Genomic DNA, 24086 nt, shown 5'->3' with positions numbered 1-24086 from the left:
AATTTCAGGAAATGGTTTGGAAATTGGAACAGCGACAAGCGAATGCGCTTGACAAATGACAATTGACAATTTATTTTTCTTATTATGGCGCTCGGCTTTTTAACTATGGCCAGTGTCAAGTAAAATATGGAGGGAAAATTTTTTTGTCGGAAAAAGATTAAGTCGTTTTTCCAGATTATCGTCAAGTCGAAAGTCTTGTAAAAGTCTAAAAAGTAGTCAGTAAAGTTAGTGAGTCAAGTTAGTTGTTTTAGTAAAGTAGACCCTTTACTAAAACTTTCCACGGAGTTTTGAAGGGAACACAAAAATGCACGTTTCTGGTAGTTGTATCACTTGCCCACACTTTTGCACGACAACGAATTTTCAATGGTTAATATTCTACCAAGTACCAACATTACACATTAAAAACCGAAATAACACAATTTTAGGAAAATAATACAAAGACACAACGTCACTCTTTTGTATTCCCGGCAACAAGACGGCAGAACTCAGAAGACGCCAAGGCCTGGAGATACTGACACAAAATTCTTAGTCATTTGTACCAGTATGGCGGTTTTACAGGGGTATAATTACGTAAAAGCAAAAAGGAAAATGATGGTCATAGTGCTCGCACTGGCAGCCCAAACGCGTGGGTGTTAATCGAACGTGTCGGATAAATAACGAGTGTCGAACGATTTGTTCCACAAAAATGCTTGTATTTTCAGATAGTCGAAAAAAAATAAGTAGGCGAAAGCGTAATGCCATACTTGTCGGGTGCGGCTTACAGCCCGCCATACCGACGCGAATACGTTAATTTTAATAAAAAAAATTGAACCATTTGTACCAGGATAATTTTTGCATAGCTAATCATCGTCGAGTAGCCATTCACGAAAATTACCTTGCCATACTTTTTCGACAGCGCCCAATGGCCGCCATACCACTGCAAAGGTTTAATTTTTTTTTTGCCAAACGATTTGCACCACCCTGAATTTTTTTTTAACAGTTCCCTGTATGATCATAAATAGGACCCTGATAATGCCATACCTGTGGGAGGCAGCGAATATGAACAATATTATTTCAAAATCCTAAGATTTTATATGTAATTTCAAACGGTTTTTCAAGTATGGCTCCACTTTTTCCCTCTACAACAAGTATGGCAAATATAATAATGGTCACATTGCATCGTTTAATTTCCAAAAATCCAAATGCCATACTGGTACAAATCGTCCAATTTTTATCACTTTTTTGCTCAAGTCCGAGAGTCATCCCGCCCCATGGTTACAATCTGTAACAAATTTTTTTTGGTATAATGAGGGATTTTCATTTATATTTTTTAATTTTAATTTTAACAATCTTAACTAAATGGCGATATGATAGACACTTCTAGATTTTCTATTGGTTCCTCACCGATCTGAAATTATCTGCAGGTTGGCATCACTGACTATATAATATGGGTTGTGTTTCCAAAAAATATCAGTGTACTGTCAAGTGTGACATAAATCAAAATATCTTAAACCTAAGCGATCATTGGCTTAAGCGACTAGGCCAGTACACTGGTTTAGGAACACGCTGACATAATAAAAACTTGTCAAACTCAGTCAAACTGAAACTTGACAACTGAAAGAGTTTTGGCGAAAGAGTTTTCTTCTACTTTTTATTGTTGGTGTGGTTTTTATTATTTTTTCCCAAATTGTGTTATTTAAGTTTTTGAATGGCCGTGTTCGTCGGCGTATTTCTGGACAAACCTTTTATTGCGCATGTCCAAAAGATGTCATGGCAACGCCATAACAAGTTGCTGGTCAAGTCGTAAACAACGTCTTAATTGTTTATACATGATTAAAATAATAAAAGCTAAACATAAATACATAAGCCAAAATTGTTTAACAGCCGCACAAATAATTTATTTAACACTATGATAGTGTTTGATTATTTTATTTTGGAAAATATGGATATGGATCACTTTTTTTATGAAATAAGAGGGCAAACGAGCAAACGGGTCACCTGATGGAAAATAGCTTCCGTCACCCATGGACACTCGTAGCATCAGAAGAGATGCAGGTGCGTTGCCGGCTTTTTAAGAGGGAATAGGGTAACAGGGGAGGGTAGGGATGGGAAGGGAAGGGAGTAGGGGAAGGTAGGGAAGGGAATAGGGTAGGGGATTGGGCCTCCGGTAAACTCACTCACTCGGTGAAACACAGCGCAAGCGCTGTTTCACGCCGGTTTTCTGTGAGAGCGTAGTATTTCTCCGGTCGAGCCGGCCCATTCGTGCCGAAGCATGGCTCTCCCACTGGTTTGTTCATTGCAACGCCACCAACAAATTGCAATTGGGTTAAATGTCAAGTCGTAAACAGTTGTCGTTGCCATGGCATGACATGATTTGGACATGCGCAATAACTAGGTTTTGCAGCGAATGCGCTAAAAATTACGCCGACGAACACGGCCATTTATTATTAGTGAAATCATTGAGGTACTATATACTGGAGAGAGCCTTTGTATAAGCGTCAAAAGCGTGTAATGTTATGTCCTACTTACTAGGACATAACAAAGGAGTCGGTCGGCATATTTCATGTAATAAAAGTGTTAATAAAGGTTTTTAGAGAACATTTAATGCTAGATATTGTTGAGTTTTGTGATTCCGCTAAATAATAAACCATAAGAATGGCCAAAGAATGCCTCAAACACGCGGATTTAACATTAAATACGTAAGTTTTGAACAACGTTTTTTGGGCTTTTCAATCGGTATTTTTGTAAGCTAAAAAGATAATTTATAAGTTTATTAATCCCTTATTCGTGCTATATAAGGCATTAGGGCTAAAAATGTCACATCAATTAATAATTTGGCTATAAAAATTGCATAGCTTTTTAAGTGTGTTTACGGATTCTCATCACTTGAATTATAATAAATCGATATCATGAACTAATTGACTTTCTTTCCTGTATCATAAAGTGCTTCGGAATAATCGACAAATAGAAATATTCAAGAAAATAAACGTACACTACTTGTATGAAAATAAGCACAAAATGGCCACGCGATGACGGGCTAAGACTACATCTATACTATAATACTTAATCTATGGGTAAAATATTAGCCATTAAATATCCGTTATCTTGCGCAAGTGCAGGTAAGATGTTGTCAAAACCAAAATGTATAATTCCTGTGACATTGATATTTTTTGGTTATGTTACTAGATATCGATAAAAAAAAACCGTTATCTGGCTACCATTATGAAAATACCGGTACGCATAGACATAATATATACTGCTAAAGACCAGAGTGCGAGAGAGAAGAAAATCCTTTATGGAATTATAACAAGATGAAAAGAGAGAGGCAGTCTAATGAAAATTGTAACAACTTTTATTTGACAGGTCGTCAAAAGTCGTCAATCGTTTTTATGCCCTTTCGGTATTTGTAATTTATTATTTAAATCGTATGTTATTTTCAACAAATACTAATATATATAACAATAATAACTTGTGCTGTGAGTGATTGCAGTGTAAATCATAGGAATAATCCTGAAAAATATACATTTCACCCGTAATTAATCTTCATGTCCTAATTGCTACGATGTGTTTATTTTTGCTATATTCTGGTCTTTAGTCTTCTATTTCAAATAAAATATTGTGAATCCTCCCTTTTACTTTCATATTTTGCGTAACTAAAGGTACTATTGTTCCTATATTACACAAATTTTGAAGAAAAATTTTTCATCAAAATTTCTTACATATACGCTAGTGCTTGAATCAAATTTGTCGATATGCTTATCGATATTTTACAATAACATAAATCTAAAATAAAAATCATTTACCTTTATATTTATCACCTTAAGCCCGGCCGCACATTATCCGAAATTTCTGATCAGAAAAATTCGGACGCCCAGCGGAACGCACTCTGTTCATACATTTTGTTGTAGACCCATCATACTAAAAGAATTTCTGACGTGTCAAAATGTATGAGCGGGGCGGGGCGTCCGAATTTTTGTGGTCAGAAATTCGGAAAATGTGCGGCCGGACTAAAAAGGACATATTATCTTATTTTAACTAATATAATATTTTAACTAATATAATATATAGTATAATATAGCTAATATAATATAACTACTATAATATAGAGTGACTCTAAAACTAGAGGAAGGTTTATATTTATATATCATAATCATTTGTTTTACAGATTCCCTCAAGATCCTCTAATAAGAGGAAAATGGCTGAAATTAATTGGGCGTGTTGGTTGGAATCCCAAGAAGGTTATTAATCGAAAGATTTTGAACGTTTTCTGGGACCATATGTTCCCATTTGAATATCAAGGAGTCACCTCGATTTCTCATGGTTTCCATCACTAGACCACCACTTTTGTGAACATGATACCTACTCGAAACAATACAATGTACAACAAAAGAAAATTTTTGAAAATCGGTTCATAAACTGCGGAGTAATCGTTGAACATACATAAAAAATATATCCAGAGCCGAACGTCTAGACTCCTCCTGTTTGGAAGTCGGTTAAAAATAATTGTAATAAAAATATTATGATAATAAGAATAAAATATAATATACTAGTATAGTGTGTTGTTTACTTTCAAACGTTTACTTTCAATGTAAGGGCTGATTTACCAGATAGATTTTACCTGAGTAATAAATAAGTAACTTTATTATGTGTTATGTGTATATTATTTACCCCTATAAGAACCTCATGTCATAACATATCCGACGATTGAAAAATTATTCCAAAAGAAAATGTGTATCTACTTTTCAATCGTCACCTTTTTGCCAATTAAAATTTATGATTCCTAATTTGAAATACAAATCTGTCAAAGTTGCATATTATTTATTTCTTATAGAAACTCAGGTAAAATAACTCGAACGGACTATACTATCGATAACAAAATACTATACTATCGATAGTAAAATATACATCACTAGCACACGCACACATTGAAAGATCGAAAATGGTCACGCATTTTCGGGTTGTCAGGTGGTCTATACGACAGTATATAAGTCTATGCCGGTACGTAACGATATTTTTTCGGGTATTCGATAACATTATGAAGCCCTGTAACTAAAACCTGAAAATCGCGAAAATCACTTAGCGGCCTTTTTTCTTATGACGGCAGCAGCTGAAGTGCCATAATAAGAAAAAAAAGTTGATAACTGACAACCAACTGACAGGTCGCCATTAAATTTTAACTTTTGTCAACATGTCGGACAAGTTCGTATTTCTCATTTCTATTTTAATTATAATATTAGAGATAAAAAAACACATAAAATTAAGTCTAGTAATAAGTAAACATTACTTTTGTCATAATCTTTGCATAACTTCTAAGTGCCATAGCGTTAATAACGTAATTGTTGCAATAACATTTTTGTTGTTCCCCCAGCGAGGACCTTTTGGGAGAGGATTTAGGAGATCACAGTCTTGCGGACTACAACCTCGGTAACGAAGAAGAAGAACAGCTTCTCGCTGATGATTATGATACTGGTGCACCACAAAATGTACCAAGTTCACACGGACCTGCATACAGGGAGCCAGTCAGTGTTGTACCTAATGAGTTCCCTTCTCAAGCTATGGAATATAGTCAGGTACTAGCTGTGTTTTTTTTACTTGACTCAATACCTCAAATTCATCATGAAATCACTAACTTTCATGTTAATAAAAACAAATAAAAATAACTTGTGAAACAGTGAATAATATACCAGATACATAAAGAAAATCCTTTTTTAAGTCTGCACAGGTCCAAAAATCGTTGAATTATATTTAAAATTTACTTGTAAATGTAAAAAAAAGTAATTGTTCAATGCTATTTTAATTTTGTAGCCAGCACACACTGCGGAAGCAGAATGTGTGGTACCAAACATAACTGTGGAGGTACCGAATGTGTCACACAGACCTCACTCCACATATGCTCCTTATGAACCACCAGTGTATGATGAATCAGCGGTAGTTCCACCACCTATTGTAAGTATATCCTCCAGCTTAAAAGAGATGAATAAAAAAATTAAGATAATATGTTTGATTTTAATGGTAATTTAAAATCTTTTTAGCCTGCAGCGCCAATGGAGTCACCACAAATAGTACCATCAGAAGTACCCAGTGTTTCAAGTGAGTAAAATGAAAGTTTAAAAATGTAACATAGATATTATAAGTAGGCAAAACTATAATTTGTCAGTCATTCTTTGTTATTTGATATTACAAACTCTTCTAAGGTTACATACAACATTTTTTAACAAGAGTTGTACTTATAAATACATACATTTATTAAATAGATTGCTAAAACCAATTAACCACTAATGAGTTTAGATGAATAAACCTTTGTTACTTTGTAGATGGTGAGCCTGGTCGGAACAGATTTATATCAGAAAGGACTGGACCAGTGAGGACTCCACAACAAAGAAACATACCAGACTCTTTGGGTAAGCGGCTTTAAATATTTTTATAGTCAATTCTAATTTCTAACACTCAAATATGTAATACTGTTCACACACCAGCCATCCATTGATTTGTAACATTAACTGCAAACATACCACTTGGCTGAATACTACTTCACAAATTATGTAAATAAAATGTTGAATTGAAAGTTCCACATTGCAATTAAATAATTTTCACCAGGCTACATTTTACAAAAAAAAAAAACCATCCTGAGTAAATCACCGAATTTGCATAGACTAGCATGAGTCGGCGCATGAGTACCGAAAACTATTCCACCTCAATTTTTTTATACAATTTTCTTCAAACTGCCCTCCTGATGATATAAATTCATGTTGCCAGGGCGCAACCCGGTGCCATATTGTTTAAACAATTGCAAGGAATTGTTATTTTTCAACCGGACAATTTTTTTATATTCTTTATTGAAATACTAATAAAAAGGTCCTATGACTTTTCACGATAAACTTAATATTTTTAAAGATATGATTTTTTAAAGGTTTGAAAAATTTCAAATTTGGGTACTTTCGACCCAAGAAAAATATATTTAAAAAAAAATATATCTAAGTTAATATATTTTTAAATTCTCTATACAATATTTAATAATATTAATAATAGAGATTTAAAAAAATTTCATTGTTTATATCTTTTTTTTTATCTTAGCAAAAGTAGACACAAAATTGTGTTTTTTGCATGGGAACATACCCTTAAACATTTTTTTTATTTTTTTTTATTATTAATTATTAAAGTACAAATATAATTAAGGATTTTGTGAAAATTTCAAGTGCCTAACTGTTACTATTATTGATTACGAGCAAAAAAGGCCAAAAAAAAAAAGACTGGAGACATATAGACAAACAGAGAAACGGACAGAAAGTCTTACTAAACCCTATTACTAAGACTTCTAAAATTTTTACAGATTGTGTATATCTGTTGTCGCTATAAGAACAAATACTAAAAATGAAATAAAATTAATATTTAAGGGGGGCTCCCATACATGAAACGTGATTTTTTTGGCCTTTTTTACTCGTAATCAATAATAGTGACAGTTAGGCTTGAAAGACTTGAAATTTTCACAAAATCCTTAATTATATTTGTACTTTAATAATTAATAATAAAATTAAAATAAAGTAAATGTTTGAGGGGGGCTCCCGTACAAAAAACACAATTTTTGTCTACTTTTGCTAAGATAAAAAAAAGATATAAACAATGAAAATTTTTTGAATCTCTATTAATAATATTATTAAATATTATATAGAGAATTTAAAAATATGTATAATTTAGACATTACTTATTTTTTTTAATATATTTTTCTTGGGTCGAAAGTACCCAAATTTGAGATTTTTCAAACCTTTAAAAATTCTTAACTTTAAAAATATTAACTTTATCGTGAAAAGTCATAGGACCTTTTTATTAGTATTTCAATAAAGAATATAAAAAAAAAATTGTCCGGTTGGAAAATAGCAATTTCTTGCAATTGTTTAAACAATATAGCACCGGGTTGCGCCATGGCAACATGCATTTATATCATCAGGAGGGCAATTTGAAGAGGATCGTATAAAAAAATTGAGGTGGAACTGTTTTCGGTACTCATGCGCCGACTCGTGCTAGTCTAACAACTCATTATTCTTTTCACACTCAAATTCTTCGAAAATTATTCTCGACCAAAAAATCTAACCTCAAATTCAACTGTTAAATACGTTTAGAAGCTTAAACAGCGATATTTGGCTGTTTAAATTTGACAGGTCAATAATCATGTTTAACTTTTGGTGCAAGACAACTTGTGTAGTTAAACAGAATTTTGTTCTTAAATAAAATTTTAAACATGTTTAATCGCATGGTAAAAGTCGCCGTCAATGAATAAAATAATTTCAGACAAAGTGATAGTGCCAGGTGGTATGCCTGGTGCAGTCCGGGGCCGCAACTCTTGGCGACACCCGCAGTACCGGGCACCTCATCCCTACCGGAGACAAAACTTCCGTGTGAGTACACACCTATATGTATCACCAACAATAAATATAATGTTGATAACAACTCACATACTTGGATTTAAAATTATAAGTGTTTTGTTCATTGTTAAAATTTGTTTGTAGTGCATTGCACCGGATATTTTTCGGGATGAAAAGTATTTTATTAATTATCTCATTAGTAATTTCTCAGCAAAATTGGTTCAGCGGTTTGGGCGTAAGGAGGTAACAGCCAGAAAGACAGACTCACTTTCGCATTTATAAAAAGTATAGGATATGGATATTAAACCTGTCGAATATATTATCATGGGTGTTCGTCCACAGGGAAATTTCTCAACTCGTCACTCATTCCCGCCGCCACAGCGGCCGCCTCTCGACCCGCAGCCTGAGCTCGGGCCGGAAATTCCGCAAATGGGCCCCGAGATATCTCCGGAAAGACCAATACTGCCCCAAGATATGCCCCTGATGCCCCTAGAGAACCGCCCCTTCGGTCAGGGCCCACCGAGATTCCCGTACCGCAACGAGGAACCAAACTTCCAGAATGTTCGGCCGAATTTCGAACGACCAATGTTCTATCAGAGACCAGCTTTTAACCCGAGATTTGCCCCGCCGGTTCGAGAGATAGCGCCCCCGAGTTTGCCCCAAATTACAATACCAGCGGGTATCCCCATGATGCCCAAAGGCAGGGAGCCGGAAGTGAGGATGTTGCCAGTCCAGTTGCCCCCGAATTTGCCCCCTGGGGGACTCGCCGGGAAGAAAGTGTTGATCAATCCCCATTTCAAGGGGAATTTCCAGCCTCCAATTGAAGGTGAGTTTTATGATACACAAAAATAATGATTTGCGAGGCATTCACTCTCAGGTCTTTAACAATTGGAAGTTTGAGAGGTGGTAAAATATAAAATATAATTCTATTTTGTAAGTCGGACAATGGGGATTGTCCATTTTTTTTAAATTTTGCTCATTACAAAAACATTTCGAGGGATAAGGTCAGTGATCGTTTTTCTGTATATAAACGAAAAAAAATACCCATTAGTTACTTTTGTTTAACCTTAGTTTGACCTTCAATGGCTTTAAATTAGCAATATATTCGACCAACATTAAGTTTCGAACTTTTGGTAAGCTTCTCGTATCAGCTTTCACATAATGAGAACTTGCATTTGACGAACCAGCCATTATAAATAAGATTGAAAGGAAATTTAAAACATACTGCAAAGGTCAATTGGCCGCCGATGATGATGTCAGAGCGAAACTTTAAAAATTTATTAAGACAAAGCTAGCCAATGAATTTCAAAATTATTTAATTAATATTTTAATTAAATACCCTTAAATACCCTATTTTAAAGAAAAAAATATATAAAAAGTACATGTGATTTTTTTGGACAATGCCCATTATAAGTGTATGTTGACTGTCCTAGGGCTACCAGCGTACATACCGACCAGAATACAAAAAACTCCGCCGCTCAGTCCCACGTTGGAGAGCAAATTCGGTAAAGCTAATGCTATTGCACGATTTTATACTTTTTGCTGTTGTGATAAAAGTTTTAGTATATTTTTCGTTACTTTTATATTGCACGATAGCGTGTTTTATCTATTCTTTGAGACAATAATAAATTTGTATAAATAGCACCTCTGTATATATGCAATAAATGTACATGCCTATAAAAATCCTATTCTATGAACACTAAAAAATCCTACTAGATAATATTTTTTTCCTGAAAAAATGATTAATTTAATTACAACTTTGTTACATTACCAGTTATTCCGACAGAAAAAATACTAATTCATAAAAAATATGTAAACTTCCCATTTATCCCTATTTCACAATTATTGTATTTCCATTGTTTTTCCATTTGAAACAGTATTATTTAAAGCAGAAATCTGTATTTATGTAACGCTTTTTGTTATGTTTTTGCATTCATGAAAGATATTCCTTTTGCATAATATACAGTAGTGTCTTCTCCTGCCAGCGCATGCGCATATAAGGTCCTTATTAAACCCTATCTTCCCTACAGGACCAATCAAAGACATAGACGATGCTGCAGAGCGGTTCATTGCAGAACAGAGAAACGCGCTAGCCCGAGCCGCTGGCAGAAAATACGCGAGACGGTCACCTCAGAGGTTAGTTACTTCTCATGGTATGGTATTGACAAACTGTTTTGTTATTTTCAATATTTAAAATCAGAAGAGGTACGTTTTACTTTGTTTATATGCTCTTGCATCAGTTATGCACGAAACTTGCTGCTCATCGGCGGAGCGGCCGCTCAATAATTTTTAAAAATTAATTCTAATCTAATTGAAGAATTGTTAGCAATACATACACTTTTTATGTCACCTGGCAATTGGAATTCCAAGTTCAAAAACTTTTCGTAAATGGTTAAAACGTCGTTCATAAAATATCGAAACTATTTTAATTGTTGCCCATGCTTCTCAGCTTAAGTAGGTATAAACTTGTATAAACTTTACTGTAAAGCTGATCGCGCATTCGACAGCACCATACGCGCCGAACGCGTCGGATTGTTCACGAAATGCGGCTCATATGGTGCGGACGAATGTGCGAGGTTTCAAATCATTTCATACAACGAATTCTAAAAAGCGGCGCGTACGGCGCGTGCTTGCGTATAAAGGACAGTTGACGGATCTGCGTCATTTAGTTCAATTATGTCAATTCAATGTAAGTCGTGATCTGTCGGCTGGGTTTGACATAACGCAACCAAATTACATAGGTCCGTCAACTGCCTATGAATCAACTTCTCTGATAGTACCAATATAGATAAACTTTAAATTTCCAGATACATAGAAAACACGACGATCGAGATAGAGAACGATCTCGCGCGGCGCGACGACGACGAGCTGCTGCGCCGCCAGGAGGAGTTTATCAACGCCAACCGCGCCGGCCTCCGACGACGGTATGGGTTTCTGTTCTATTAGCTAGTTGAATAAAAAATCTTTATGGTCTAAAGATCTACTGGTGTAGGTTAATTCTTCTTAACAATTTTACAAATAGAGACGTGACCACATAACTAACATAAGGACAATTACAAATTTTTTCTCTTTATAATTCAAACAAACCTTATAACTTATCTACTTCATCATCTGGCTATACAAATCCACTTTTTTATTTTATTTTAAATCATTTTCCTGGTCCTATTGTGAAAAAAAACGGCAACATTTAACTGTTACTTACCTGCTTCTTCCACTTATGTCTTCAAATTATCTTAGAAATTGTACTCCTATAAAATGTCGTATCAAGTTCCTATTTGTCACCAAATCGCGTAAATAATATAATTTATATAAGCCAGATGTCTATATTATAAATTTGTAACCTTAATGGTCGCGAGTCGCGCATGTTGACTGTTAAGTATATAAAAGTTATTTAATAATTGCGACATTTATGTGAAATACCTCATATTAATTTCAAATAGATACTCATGTTAAGTGCCTATTTCACGTTTGTTGGCACTCCCAGCGTGCCAAATGTGCTAACGTATGAGTTTTGCCCGCAGAATGCGGTCTCCGACACCGCCGCCGCGCCGCTCGCCGAGCCCGCGCCGCGCGCGCCCGCCACCGCCGACGCACACGCACGCCCCCAGTGACGAGGTACCGTATTTTGAATAATATTATATTTATTTATGTCTAACCAACAACATATAATGTGTGTTTCACGCTTCTTGCAATGAAAATGATGATCTTTTATGCAACTTATAAAAACTTGCAGCCCTATTAATAGCGGCTTGTTTTAGGCAGTCAGAGCTATTTTGCTACTTCGACTCTTTATAATAATTAAGTAAAATGAATAATTTATAGTCAGGGCAATTTAATAGGCCACATTTGACAGTTCAACAAAATTGAGCCTGGTAGTCTTGTAACGACGCCATAAAAAAATAAATATTTTGTCATTGTTATTACTGCACAATTTATTCACTTTTTCTAATAACGATTACATATTTATTATAAAGATAATCAATACGAGTTCTTTTACTATTTGTTTTCACTGATAAACAATTTTTAACATAAAAAACAAATTATGATTTAAAGAACTGAACGTCGGTACAATGTTACGTCAGCTGACCTTTTTTCTTTTTAAACTCTAGGGATGTTACTCTAAAAATCGAAAGCGGAAAAGTAGAATCAGATGCATTGATTAGTTGTAACGATATATCCCCATAAATTCATAACCACGTTGTGAAAAGTAACACATATTCATGTGAAATGAATAATGATAATACAAAATTTAACAGTTTTGATATTTCAAGTGAATAAATGCAATTTTTCTAGTAAATTATGTACTTGTCTTATTTTGCTCCTTGAATTTACAAAAGAAAAAGTAAGAATAGGACAGGAATTCGTTTTGGTTTTATAAATAACATATAAAATTCAAATATTTTATTTCAAGTCCGTATCGATTTATTCGTTTTGGTCGATGTTTTTAAGCAGCTTACCTCACTATGGAGATTATTCTGACAGATGTCAAATGTGGCCTATTAAATTGCCCCGACTGTAATGTCGTCAATTGTATCAAAACTGTCACCATCGTTCTTAGACAAGTTTTAAATTCGCCGCTAGAGGCGCGCGGGTAATCTTTCCATCGGCAATACCTATGCAAGATAAGTCAGTTAATTGGCATTTTATTACGAGCTAGTAATGTGTAGTACTAAACAATGATTATATTACAGGACAGCGAGTACCGACGTCGTGTTCGCGAGCAGGAGAACATGCGCGAGCGAGTGTTGCGCGCCAAGGAGGTCAGACGCAGGAAGAACGCCGTAGCGCTGCAGAAACAGCTGCAGGACAGGTTAAATATTTTAACACCCCTAGGGCCTATTTCACCACTTCCTGATAAGTGCCGAATAGGCTATCCACCACTTAACTTGACAGATGAAGTATGGAGAATCTGTCAAAAAAGTTGTGAAAAGTCTATTCGGCACTTTATCAGAAAGTGGTGAAACAAGCCTTTATTAATCAAAATATTTACACAATGAATGTTTTTACAATAAAAAAATCAACATTGTTGAATTCACATTTGAATAGATTTGACATTCAGTAAGAAGATGAATGAGAAACTTTAAATAATTTGGTAGATTAGGTTAGGTCAGTGATCCAACATATTTGCTGTCAGTTATATAATTAAATATTTTAGTCTTCATATTATTATAGTATTGAAAACTATTTACTTATCTATTTTTTATTTATATTTTGAAATTGCAGAGAGAAAGAACAAGAAAAGGAGTTGACCATAGAGAAAGCAAGAGAAAGTCCACCAAAAGTAAAAGAGGAAATAAAACCTACGACCACACACGAACAAGACGTGAAACCCGATACCACACGTAACACGCCCGAGAGGAGTGTGAAAGAGACGCCAAAACAGAAAGAGATAGAGAAACCCAAGGAGAAGGAAGTAGAGAAAGTGAGAGAACGATCTCCCGTCTCACGCAAGGTGGAGAGTGCTGAAGCTAATTCTACATGTGGTAAGTTCACTTTGCAAGTTATATGTAGTCCACAGATAACAACCTTTGTTTTGTTTGATTGTGAAATTTACGAAATATGTTCACTTTTGCTAGCAGATAAATATATCCTTTTATTATTTTTTATTTCTGTCAAGTGAGTTTTGACTTTTGTAAGACAGCCTCATAGAAAAGTTTTTTGGTTATGTAATGTATCTACCGTTTTTTTTTTCAAAATAACTCAAAAATGTTATGTTTAAACCTGACCCTTATTGAAATAATGAAATAACTTCCATGCCTAATTAGACCCAAATGTGTATAATAAATATAAGTGCTGTCTGCTCTGAAAACCCAAGGACTTTGTATCTATTGTGTATGATTTATACAGTATTTATCAGAGCGAAGTAACCACTCCTCAAATACTGTAGTGCCTGGGACAAGATTTTAAATGTCCGTATGATTGCCCAAGCATGTATACAGCATTCTCGCAACCCAGTCGGCCTAGTCTGTATATTATATAGTAGTCTGGGCATGTGCGGGTTTTTTCGCGATGTTTTCCTTCACCGGTTGTGAAATAAAGTATATAATGTGTAACAGATGGACTGACGCCGCCGCGGGAGACGCTGACGCCGCCCCTAGACGACGATGACTTGGACCTCATACTGGGCGACATCGACGGCATACTGTCCGAGGATGACGAGTGAGTACACCTTTTAAGATGTAACATACAATCGCAGATAGAATAATAAATAATAGTCTAAAAAACAAAAATTTAACAAACTGTTGCATTGTCTTTGGCTCTTGAAGTCTTGATACTCATGCAAAGTTTCGAATTAGACTACTGGAGATAGGTAAAAATCGTGCTCAAAGATTTCGTTACATACAATCCGAGCTAATAGAAGCGTGTTAATAATAAGGGAGTGCCTCCGCTGCCGACGCCGGTTGCCGAAATGGCTGCCGGCGCCGTTTTCCGAAGTTTGCCGAAGTCACGCGATGTTTGCCGAATAGGCTGCCCTGCGCCTATTCGGCAAACATCGCTTGTCAATTTACAGGATAATGATCAAAAACATCAGTCTTGAGCTAGAGGACTATTAAAAGTACAAATAATAAGGTCATAATGTAAGGATGTTGGTGGTGATGATGATGTTGATAAATTAAACAACGCTGAAACTCTCTAACATGTATTAAGGACTCTGAAGTTCTGTTCAGTGCCTTCGGAACCATGGGGTTTATAACTGTGGTGCAAAATCTTACTTTTTGGTAGCTTAAAAAAGGTAACTATTAGGTAAAGCTAAGAGAGCATAAAGAACTAAAATATCCGAACATAATATAACCTTCACCTTTGGAAGTCGGTTAAGAAGTCGAATATTTGAGATTATAATTATTTCTTTTTAACATTTGTGTATCGGCACTGGAACCTAGCGTTTTACGCATTATCTCTGGTTCCCATTTTGAGTGCCAGCGCCGGCAGCCGTTTTAAATCTCGGCTGCCGGCAGTATACTTACCGCCGGTTCCCATTACTGATATTTTTAGAAGCCGGCGCCGGCAGCGGAGGCACTCCCTAATAATAATAACTCCCACACCGGTTTCGGTGGAGGTTTACGCAAGAGTAATTTTATACTACCCAAGTGTGTGCGCAGTACAAAAAGCACTTTCTATTCCTTTACTCTCAAAACCTAGTGGGACGGAAGGCCGACACGACTGGCGAGATCATACTATTTGTCAGACAAGCAGCAGGGCTAAAATGGTCACATTTAGCAATTCCTTTAAATCAATTCAGCAAATGAATTGTCAAAACTGTCAAACTGACAAATGTCAAATCAGAACAAAAATACAGAAATGAATTGCAAGCAGAGTTGCATTTTGCGATTTTAGAAAAATGAATCATATTATGATTCATATCATGATTCTTCAAAGCGACCATTTTAGCCCCGCTGGTGACCAGACTGCATTGTTACCAAACTTGAAAATAACATGTTTCCAACACGGGAATCGAATCCACGACCTCCGAGTCAACAGCCACGCTCTAAACCATAACTCACAAGGAATGTCACTGTTTCTAACTTTCTAGTATGATGATAGTCCACTTTGTAATATATTTATATTACTTTTTCTCCACAGGCCCACCCCTCAGAAGCCAAAACCTAAGAACGAAACGAAACCTGCGGCGGATCTACGCTCCAAGCTGCCCCCCAAAATCATCAAAACTACCACCACGATAGAAAAGAAACCCCAGCAGAGACAGAAAATTGTCTTCAATGACGACAAGGACAAAAAGAAAAAAGGTAAATACATTATACGGCAAAACTATGCACGCAAGGAGTTTAAAAATAGATAATTTATTTGTTGTTATCAGTACTTACATCAGAGTGGTGACTCAATTTTTTTTAAGTAAGAGGAACTATCTCAAATAGAAATGAAATTCCAAAAGCCCCTTGATACTAAATTGTACTAAATAATAACACAGAAGTTGCAGAGAAACTTTGTCACATTTAGGTTGGGTTGCACCAACTAACTTTAACTATGACTGTAACTTTAACCATAACTTTAACTACAATGCAAAATCTCAAATCTTTGGTTAAAGTTAAAAATGAATGCCATTAAGACGCCATATTTAACCATAACCATTGAGCTCGACAAGGCTTTAAATGCATGTGGCGAAAAAAGGAATTAACACTGTCATCATACAAAAACGCAATTTTTGACAGTTCTCCTTCACCATCAGCGCCCCCGCCCACGTTCTTATAAAGCCTTGTCGGACCAGCAACGTCTTCTGTCAAATTCTGTGGTCAAAGTTAAGGTTAAAGTTAAATTAAACTTAACTATAACCATAACTTTAACTTTAACCACGCATTTGGTGCCACCCACTCTTTCTTATTAGATTATGATTTCTTTCTTTCGTTTTATAATCAAAGTTTTTATTACAGAGAAATCTCCTATTCGACGAACAGTCTCTACAATTAGCAAGAATCATGATGATGACAAAGAAAAAGCGTCAAAGGTAAGTTGGAAAATATTGTCTTCTATAATCTATTGCTTGCTATAACAGTTTTTTTTTACTGTAACACTATTTGTGTGTAAGTTTTTCATATTAATTATAATTAATAAGTAATAATATAATAAAAACACATAAAATTTTGTTATAGACAAAAGAAAGTGTAACTAACACACCACCAGCTAAATCGAGACAGAAAATAATTTTTAATAAACAGGTAAGCCATTGATTGTGCTCCTTTTAATAAAAAAAAATAAGTTTTTTTATATAGATAACATATTAACAATATATAAAGTCTAAACTCGCTTAGCTGTTTTTAAAAAAGGCATGAACTGAACACTGATTATCATATTTTTTAAAATATTTTTAGTGATTTATAAAAGTCTTAAGAGTCCGGGTGCTATCGAAATTCTTATACAAACCTAATACCAAACCATTTAAATATTCTCGTATGGGAAATTATCTTGGTATTACGTTTGTATGAGAATTTCGATGGCACCCGGACTCTTAGTATTCGTAATTGATTGTACGTATTAATATTGTCTTATTGTCATAACCTTATTTTTGGAGTTCTGACTTCTGACCAATCAACGCCTATCCTAGGTTAATTATTTTATGGAAACGTTTCTAGTTTCATTATATCGAAATTGAATCAAAACCAAATTGCAACTGTATAACTGTAATGCCCGTTTTCACCAACACCTCAAATTTAGCTGTCCCTTAATTCAATATAAGGGGCACCTAACGTCAGTTTTGTTTCAATAATTTTTAATAGACTTTTTAGCAGAATCTACTTACAGTTTTCACCTGTCACTCACACGCGTATATGCCTGATTTTTACAGAGCGAGAAAGAGACAGAGGAGAAAAAGCAGACGTTCGCGAACAGACGCGTGATACTGCAGCGTAAGACGAACAAGGAGAAAATATTCCGAGTGGAAAAGACTGACCCGACTCGACCCCACCCGGGCATATTCAGTCGCGCAGTCACAGCCATAGTAGACGTCAAAAACGAGCCGCAAGTCGAGTACGACAGCGGTTCGGACGACGACAATTCGCCCGCGGGCAAAAAGTCCCCCGTGGCCAAACATGTGGCCCTCGTCACTAATCTGCCGCACGGCATGACCGACACCCGACTGACCACGTTGGCCGGCAACGAAGTGCAGGTAACGATATGGATTGTTGCGAGTTTGCGGGATTCGATGAAAGTTTTACTTGTAGTAGTTCTGTGACCGTCTCTACGTATTTCCCATATATGGGAAAAATACTTGAAAAAATTGACGAAAAAATGCAAGCCCTTATGACCCCTTTTTAATGCACCAATCGATAGGCGGCGCCAAGGGGAGCAATATAGCTCAGATAAACTTTTCTCAAAAATGAACGCCTGTCGAAAGACAAGCCGAAATGTGGCCCTCGTTAGTATGGAAAAAACACTTATCTTAATTACAATTTCTTTGTGGAATCGGGGTCGGTAGATTCGTTTTTGGGACCATGTCCGTCTGTCGCGTCTCCGGCGCTGCGGAAAATGCAGCCACCGCCTGCTGTAACGAAACGGGAAAGCAGGACTCGCCTAACGGCCATTCCCAATATTTGATCTATCTCTGGTTTTGCCCTACTAGAGATAGGAATAGCTCACAATTGACATAAAATATACGTCTCTAAATGTCTAATGTGAGCTATTCCTATCTCTAGTAAGGCAAAACCAGAGATAGATCAAATATTGGGAACGGCCGTAAGGCGACCAAAAACTATTACTGCACCATGTGTTAGTCTAAACACCGTAACGTTATCCTTGAAACCATCAAATGAGCCCGTCAAAATGAACAACTTTTTCTATGAGAACAATGCTGGGAACTCAAAAAAAATCCTTCTTCATACCCATGTCGCAGCCGACTGGTTTAAATAGCCGTTCAATCAAACAGCTAGCCCTTTGACTGAACAACGCCATTCAATCACACGGCTATACGTCGTTTAGCCGACTTGTTGACTACAACGTTCAACACTACAGCTAGACGACGCTTAGCCTACTAGTTTAATGGCAAATTAATTAGGCCGACCATTAGCTTAATATGTAATTTGGGAGAATAGGAATACTTTTTGTATTTTATTGAAAGATTATTCTCGGATTAAGTTTAAGGGGTGACCAAAAGTTTAATGCAATAAGTAAAAATAAAAAATTCTGAGGCGTGTTTTGTGACACACAGTCACAGTTCTAACCTAACCTACTTTTGGACTTTCTGGATTGTGTTTGTTTTTGTTTTGGCGGGGGGCTGCGCCCCCCGAGCCCCCTTTTTTATTTTTATGCAATTTCCAATGTTTTTTTTGCGATTCCTTGCGATTGATTGCGATTCTCAGTTTTTTAAACTTACTAAAAAGGGATAAGGTCACCCAGGCGGCAACAGATGTGGGGGTAAATGTAACTTCGGCCATCCAAGTGTTCCATTTCTTAAGGGAAGTGTGTGAGGTGGCCGAAGCCCATGACCGCGTGAAAATTGTGGGAACTTATACGACATAGTGGAAGTCGATGAAACCCACTTGTTACCCGGAAATACAACCGGGGTCGACTTCCACGACATCAGACATGGTCTTTTGGGTGCCTTAGGTTAGGTTCACACGGCACAATCCTGATCGATTCCTACACGTTTTTTTTGCAGTATACGTCAGTAACGAATAAACAGTGGCGCTTCAAACGTTGATTGTACTGCACGATTTGTTGTGTCATTCATGTCATCGTGTGAACCAAGGCTTAGTCGGCTCACGGGAAATATGCAGAGCTTATCCCCGAGAAGAGTCGATCCATGTTAGACCGCTAGTAGACCGTATTATTGCGGCTAACGTGGAACCAGGCACTCATATTATGAGTGATAGCCACAGATCATACTTTGGTGTAGATATGCGTTTAAATATGAGGAGGCATTACATGGTAAACTATTCACAAAATTTCGTCGCTGGCACGGTGGACATTCCTGTCCACACAGATTTAGGTTCTCCCGCCGAACCGCCCAATGTTCGTGTAAAAATTCACACGAACACGATAGAGAGGCTGTGGCGGATGAAGTTGTACATGTGAGAGTTCATGTACCTGCGAAACATTTTACGGCTGTTACCGTTTCGAACCGCCCAGTTCCGTTGACTATTAAGGGATATGCATAGAGTATATCTCATTCGGGGTAGGCGGATTCCAATTGGTAATTGCCGTTGTTGCGTTGTTGTTGTTGCCTTGTATAAAAGTGGTGACGGGGCTGCATTTCCCGTAGCGCCGGAGACACGACAGACGGACATGGTCCCAAACACGAATCTATCGACCCCAATTCCACAAAGAAATTCTAATTAAGGGGTTGAAGTGTCATTTTTTCCATTCTAACGAGGGCCACATTTCGGCTTGTTTTTCGACAGGCGTTGATTTTTGAGAAAACTTTATCTAAGCTTTTTTGCTCCCCTTGGCGCCCCCTATCGATTGGTGTATTCAAAAGGGGTGGTTATAACGTTAAAATTTTTCTAAGTATTTTTTAACTATAGTACCCCGTTTCCTCCAGTCCAACCATTTGCGTAGAAAATAGAGCGAAAAGTGTATGTTTTGACGCAATAAAGTATTTCTCTTTTTGCCACTAACAAATTCGGAAATACATTTCACATAAATCGGTTCAGCTTTTTTTAAACTGATGATAGACACAATTTCGCTTTTATAATGTTTCCGTATATACGGAACTTTAAGGTCGAATGAAAACTATCGCTGCTTGCGGTCACCGCGCACTTTTTTATGCATCAAATATTGTACAGTGAGATTATTTGCTGGGAAAAGCAGAAATAACGTTAAAGTAAGGGTTATTTTCGGCTAAGCCAGAAGGAGGGGTGCTTTATATATGTAGTACGTAAAACTGGGTATATCAAAATGTAGTTGGATTTTTTTTTAATTAATTACCTTTTTTTACTTGTGGCTTAGTTTAAGCCTCTGAAAGAATGTTTACGTTGTTTATTAATATCTATAATGTGTTATTTTACGCGAAGCCACAGTCAAAGTCGTGCTGGCTATGTGTTATTATGTCTTATTAAGCGTTATTTGCGTGCTAAAACTAAAATTTTAAAGATCGGTCAAACATCACTTTGAGTGGTGTAGAACTAAAGATTTTACGTAAAAAGGAACAAGTAATTTTTTCTCAATTGATATACAAGTCATCCAAATAAAACATTCATTGCATCTTTGCAGGTTCGCATATTTTCTTTTTTTTGTGATATTTTTGTTATGTTATATATAAATATATTGTATATTTATAGTACTGTTTTGTTAGTTGTAAGACTCACGAGTATTATTGCAAAGTTTTGTCAGTGTTAAAGATAATATTTTTTTAACTTTACATGCCCAAATAATATTACATACAACTTGATATTTATGATCACAAATTTTTATTAAGATAATAATGTAATAATTACACAGCATGCAGACAAAAAATTTAAATGACTGCTTAAAAGTTTCCATTTTTTTATCAGCTTCTGAATGGTAGGTCTTTCAAAATATGGAGAAATTAAAAAAAAAAAATTATATTTGACTTGTCTAGATTGAATTTTTTTATGTTATATAACTTCAACTCGATCATAACATCAAGGTTTTCATGGGCAAATGTTTATGTATTTTGTTCACATTGAAATATTGAAAAAGTGTTAGTATAATATAATACAACTATAAATGTGATATGTGCATGCCTACAATAATTCTATGTGCCTAGTATAAGACTGAGTTGAAATTTGTTGTGATATTTAGATATTATTCCTAATATCCGTAGTAAGTTCCTTACAGATCTATTTAAACACAACTAAGTAGGGGTCTGTGGCGCTAGATAGAGTACCTCAGATTTAAATCATATTGATTTTTGTCACTATCCTTTAAACCTTGGTCGCTACATTTTGCTCCACCGTTCCCTGATTAGTCCAAAATAGAACGTGTGTTTTGTATGCATTCCAATAACTTTTGCTCTACTACTGACCACTTTTAATAAAATAAATGTATGCAGTGGTTATGGAAAAATATATTTGTACAATTTAATATCATTCAATAATTTAAATTGTAAAATATTTCAATTATTCTACCAGATTATTGACTGAGATCTCATAAATATAACATACATTTTTAAAAGTAATATTAGGATCAATTTATAATAGCGCAGAGTCGAAGCGAAGTGAATTTCCAAAAACTGAACACAGGAAATTCAACCTTAACTCTAGAGCGTAACGCACACATTACTTCTTCGAGGCCAATCAGCGTTGGTCCGGCGCATTCACGCGAATTCGCGCAGATGCGCGAGCCTTTTTAAAATTCTCAGAAGTAATAAAGTGCGTTAACGCTTTGGAGTTAAGGTTGAATTTGTAATGTTCAGTTTTAATAATTCGCTTCGATGCGCTTCGACTCTGCACTAGTATTTTACCCCTAAAAGCTACATCCTACACTTATATGTTTTGTAGGATGAAGCCTCTGTTGCACCTACTAGTCAACTCATTATTATATTTATAAAATATAAGTGTTATACTATTAAATGTTTAAGTATTGTTATATAGTTGTAAGTTTAGATAGTGTAAGAGGCGAAGGAGTGAACGCATCGGATTACTGTTGCAGAGTTTAAGTTTGGATAAGGAGGAACGCAGCGCTAAAATAACGTTCAAAACCGCCAGCGCCGCTGAAAATTTCAGGAAGAAATTCAACAATAAGATGGTCGCCGCTAGCCGACTCACCGTCAACTTGAAATAGATGTAGAATATAAGCCTGTATCTGATATATTTTTCTTTTGAATATACCGTTGGTAAAAATTGAGAAACTAATATTTTCTGTATGTAAGTAAAAGGAAAGAATGGTAGTTAAATTACATGTAATAGTTACCTTTAACAAACCTTTGCTTGAGGCTTACTTACCTACATATTATGCACTCATATTTGTATGAGGCAATATCTCTTTGGAAGTTTGTAATTAAACAAACATGTTAACATATTTTCTGGTGCATAAAATATATGCAGAAAAAACAGTAATGAAATAATTTTGAAACATTTTAGTAATGACTAATTATATATTCTTAGTTCCGAGATAGATGTTTGGCTATGACTGTATTGTCTATGTAAACTGCACTTATTGTTATGTATTGTTTCTTAATAATGTACCACACTGCCATTTCAATATAATATAATTGACCTTAATACGTTTTACAGACATAATATCTATATGCATAATATATAATAGAGTCTGGTCAGTGAACAAAGAGATATTTTGATAGAGGCCTATAAAAGCTACTTGTATTTTTGACTCGCGCTCAGATATCGCCATCTTATTTTTACAGGAAATCGTAAAGAAAGAGATGGCAATGTTTTATTGCACGAGTGAAAGAGGCAATAAGTAACGTTAGGCCTTTATTATAATTTCTGTTCTATGACCATACTTATATAAAGTAAAAGATCACGTATATGAATGATTGTGTGGGTTTTTATTTGATCATAACTTGTTAGTATTATTTCTTGCATTTAAAATGTAAGTACAACATAGATAGGTTTTGAACCTAGTCTTTAAGCTGCACATTTTTTATTATTTAAGTGTGTATAACCCATAAAGTTAATACCTAGCGGAATAGAGCAACAATCTCGAGCTGTCAAACGAAACCAAAATTGGTTTTCGTCTGTGTGAAAAATATGTGTACGTATACACTTACACAAGCAAGATTGAACATGAATTCTATGCGATTAAATTGTCAACGTGCGGCACGTGCCGACTGGACGACAAAAAAGAGTGCTGCTGTCCTGTATCACACGTCTCTTTTTACCACGCAGTGTTATTGATAGTGACATCTCTCTTGCTCAGGCCTTTGTTTCTCTATTCCGCTAGGTATATTAACTTTATGGTATAACCAGTGCCGACAAAAACAATGTTTTATAAAAGCGTAATTACTAGATACTGTAATAGTATCTAATCATTATTATAAATTTCTAAACAAAATTGTATTAAGATAAAAGAAATTTATTATGTTACAAATGTTAGCTTCCCTCCGATAGCCAAAATGTTTGTATTTGCTTGTAATAATAATGTTTGTAACTATCCATAAAAATTCTAGGATTACACATTAATGTGCAACCAGGATCTTTGCATTGTAAATGTTACTTTATCTGTGTTTCTTATGACTAGATTAGGACACTGTATTTTTTTAAATCACCTGTTGTATAACCATTTTTTTTAGTTTTGTTTATAAGTTTTGTTCCTGTTTTTTTTTTTCAACAAAATTGTGGCAATCTCACTTGTACCGATTTGAGTAAATGCTAAACC

The 24086-nt window shown here is 35.5% G+C and overlaps 1 protein-coding gene across 3 annotated transcripts; it reads left to right on the top strand.

The window, feature by feature from the left end:
* Positions 1–5162: 5162 nt before the first annotated feature.
* Positions 5163–22794, top strand: LOC121727616 (titin-like). 3 transcript variants are annotated; one of them, XM_042115541.1, is made up of 19 exons: positions 5163–5178; positions 5348–5549; positions 5785–5925; positions 6012–6069; positions 6294–6380; positions 8266–8372; positions 8682–9165; positions 9773–9844; positions 10370–10475; positions 11147–11263; positions 11861–11954; positions 13031–13149; positions 13563–13822; positions 14396–14498; positions 15921–16084; positions 16727–16800; positions 16946–17011; positions 17638–17958; positions 22401–22794. In XM_042115541.1, exons 1-19 carry the CDS (start codon positions 5168–5170, stop codon positions 22530–22532), a joined length of 2718 nt encoding a protein of 905 aa, XP_041971475.1. In that variant the 5' UTR covers positions 5163–5167; the 3' UTR covers positions 22533–22794. The 3 variants fall into 3 exon arrangements, with proteins under 3 accessions (XP_041971475.1, XP_041971477.1, XP_041971476.1); XM_042115543.1 differs by lacking the exon at positions 9773–9844; XM_042115542.1 differs by lacking the exon at positions 16946–17011.
* The last annotated feature ends 1292 nt before the right edge of the window (positions 22795–24086 follow it).

This window comes from Aricia agestis, chromosome 6, assembly GCF_905147365.1.
Source record: "Aricia agestis chromosome 6, ilAriAges1.1, whole genome shotgun sequence".
Classification (NCBI taxonomy): Eukaryota; Metazoa; Arthropoda; class Insecta; order Lepidoptera; family Lycaenidae; genus Aricia; species Aricia agestis.
The sequence above is the reverse complement of the archived record's forward strand: the minus strand, read 5'-3'. Positions and strand labels throughout refer to the sequence as shown.

What these genes read in the sequence shown, in the direction of transcription:
- LOC121727616 (XM_042115541.1), top strand. An exon ending in GCGAGACGGTCACCTCAGAG is followed by an intron (nt 10,476 to 11,146) that starts GTTAGTTACTTC and finishes TTAAATTTCCAG; the next exon opens with ATACATAGAAAACACGACGA. An exon ending in AAATAATTTTTAATAAACAG is followed by an intron (nt 17,012 to 17,637) that starts GTAAGCCATTGA and finishes TGATTTTTACAG; the next exon opens with AGCGAGAAAGAGACAGAGGA.